The following is a 2,640-nucleotide window of genomic DNA, read 5'->3' on the forward strand; positions in this document are numbered from 1 at the left end:
GTGCGGCTCGGCAGCATCGACAAAGACCCCGGCGTCATCGGACCCCTGGTCTGGGACTTGCATTGTCAGAGGATCAAGAGCGGTGAGAAATTTTACTAAAATTTTTAGTCTATTTGAGAAACCAAACCAGTACTATTAAAGGTCCTTTATGAATTGTACCATTTCTTGAAAGGCAATGCACCTGTAGTTTATCCGGGAGGATACCTATTATAGTTGATCTCCTTGGTGTTCTAGCACATTATTTGCGTCTTCTCTTATATAAATGATGTACTTGGCAACGAAACGTTTATTTAAGTTACTTGGATGATCCCACAAAATAATTCAAATATAGAAAACTATAAAATCCTACATTTTAAAAACAACTTAAGAATTAATTAGATACATGGATTAATTAATTAACATTTAAAGCGCCAATAGCCTAATAGATCCCTAATAGCCTAATAGATCACAGTGGTAGTGCCCGCTTTAACATCTTAGCACGTATGGGCCGGCACGCCCGGTGTAATACCACGACCACACAGAAGACAGGCATGAAATGGAAGAATTCCGTGTTTCGTCTGATGAGTGTGGTGCCGGAGGCCTAATTTAATTCCCTTTCTCTTTACCACCCTTTTCTTATAAGGAGGGGTTGGGAAGAGGAAATGGATTTGACGGTGGAGGAGATGCATAGGAAGTGGGAATATCCTCTTTATGTGCGTCTCCTCCTCCGTCGTATAAGGGTAGGTAACGCATCTGCAATTGCAGATGTCTATGGGCAGCGGTCGCTTCGCCATTTTGGCGGTTTCAGGTGGCCACTTGCTCGTTTGCCACCTTATGTTAAAAAAAAAAAATAATAAAGGTACCACTTCCAATCATGTGGTCGAAAGTACGAATCCCGCCATTCGACTATTGACAGCACAAGATATTAGCAGTAACAAAAGATGCTGATATTAAAAAATACGATATTTTATATCCCAAGCATCAAAATCAAAGAGTCCAGTGAGACAAGAGGGCCAGGGAGGCGCGTCCCGCATGCGGCAGCGATACAACGAGCTGGTGGACGACGCCTTCACTCTTTTCGGGAGCGCCTCCAGCGCCTCGCGGGACACGTACACGCTGGATAGAGATGAATCAAGGGAACAGACTGGTTTGTATCAAAAATATTAATTTCTTTATATTTTCATTGTCAATGATACATGTCGGTGTTTGGAATAACTGTAATAGAAATGAAGAAAATGTCTCTTATATTTGCTAAGTATTTTTGTAAATTATTTAAACTGTCATTAGACATTTTTGTAATTAATTATTTTACAGCTATTACTCATGTCTATTTTTCGGTGGCGGCACCGACCAGTTTCACACCCTGCGGGAGTCCTTCTTTAAAGATGCCCTTAAAGGCTTCTCTTAAGCTCTTTCTTATTCCTATTTATATTTGTTTTAAATTTGCTGACTTACAGATAAGGGCGTGACACAAGCTTGCAACGACAACGTCCGGCTCGCCGCAGGGGACACGGCGCGGGGACGCTCCGCCGGCGCGGGGTAACTAAAACTGCAATTTTACAAATCTACTAATATAGTAAAGCGTAAACACACACTACTTTGTGGCGCAGGATGTCAGCAATCACAGCATGTTTTTGAATAATTCCTTCTTTAATAAAAAGCCCTACACTTACTACACGCTTTAGGCTGTATATTATCACGCTATTAATCTTAGGAGATAAATAAATTAGAAAAAAAACCTACATGTGGAAAAGGGACCATAAATTACAAGCTGCCAACATTAAGGAAGCAAAGTTATTGGTAACGGTAATTTTGAGATTTGCGATGGAGAATTTGACAAATGTAAACAATGAAATAAAGTTTTTATAATTTCATGCGGACGAAGACGCACGGGAACAGCTAGTAACTACTAAAAACATATTAACTCTAATAAAGAGATTATGATTTTTATAGATGAGGAATAAGAACATGTCATAGTAACATTATTTGTAGACGGGGAGGTGTGGTTCACACGGGGCCAGGCGGGGGCGAAGCGCCGCGGCCGCGGACTTCCTTCACGCGGGTGGCGGAGCCCCGCGCGCCGCCCGCGCGCGCCTGGGGACACACCCCAACACAGGTAACATACATTTTAACACAACTGTATGAACGCTAACTAGAGCCAGTGAATCATACAATCTATGGCCGTCGGAACTGTACTGGCTAAGTGTGAACCGTGTACAAAGGCATTGTAAAATCTTACTAATATTATAAATACGAAAGTTTGTATGGATGGATGTTTATGTTTGTACCCTAAACTGATGAACGGATCTCGATGAAATGTATCATCACTTACTTTTGTTTTTTTTTTATTTCACGCGGATGGAGTCGCTTGACTTCGAAAACTACTAGACCATAAAACTCTCACTCAGGCCGCTGGTAGTACTAAAGCTGTGATTCATGTGATCTGGCACTAAAATATCCCTCGGGAACCGGACATTTCTCGGGGATGAACCTTATCCCATGTGTACTCCAGACTTTGTTTTATATCTGTGCCAAATTACAATAAAATATGTTGAACCCTTGCAGAATGATCGAGTAAACATTAAAAAACTAAATTAATGAATCCCACGGGAACTGTAACTATTCCCGGGATAAAAAGTAGCCTTTGTGTTCTTCCAGACT

The 2,640-nt window shown here is 41.3% G+C and overlaps 1 protein-coding gene across 1 annotated transcript in view; it reads left to right on the top strand.

The window, feature by feature from the left end:
* LOC106105337 overlaps positions 1-2,640 on the top strand; it is a 10,195-nt gene that overhangs the window by 7,242 nt on the left and 313 nt on the right. Inside the window, exons 11-15 of the mRNA XM_013285628.1 lie at positions 3-82; positions 959-1,126; positions 1,437-1,518; positions 1,972-2,095; positions 2,388-2,394. Coding sequence (XP_013141082.1) covers positions 3-82; positions 959-1,126; positions 1,437-1,518; positions 1,972-2,095; positions 2,388-2,394 — 461 coding nt within the window. The remainder of the gene's footprint in view (positions 1-2; positions 83-958; positions 1,127-1,436; positions 1,519-1,971; positions 2,096-2,387; positions 2,395-2,640) is intronic.

Source organism: Papilio polytes, unplaced genomic scaffold (genome assembly GCF_000836215.1).
Source record: "Papilio polytes unplaced genomic scaffold, Ppol_1.0 DF822845.1, whole genome shotgun sequence".
Lineage (NCBI taxonomy): Eukaryota > Metazoa > Arthropoda > Insecta > Lepidoptera > Papilionidae > Papilio > Papilio polytes.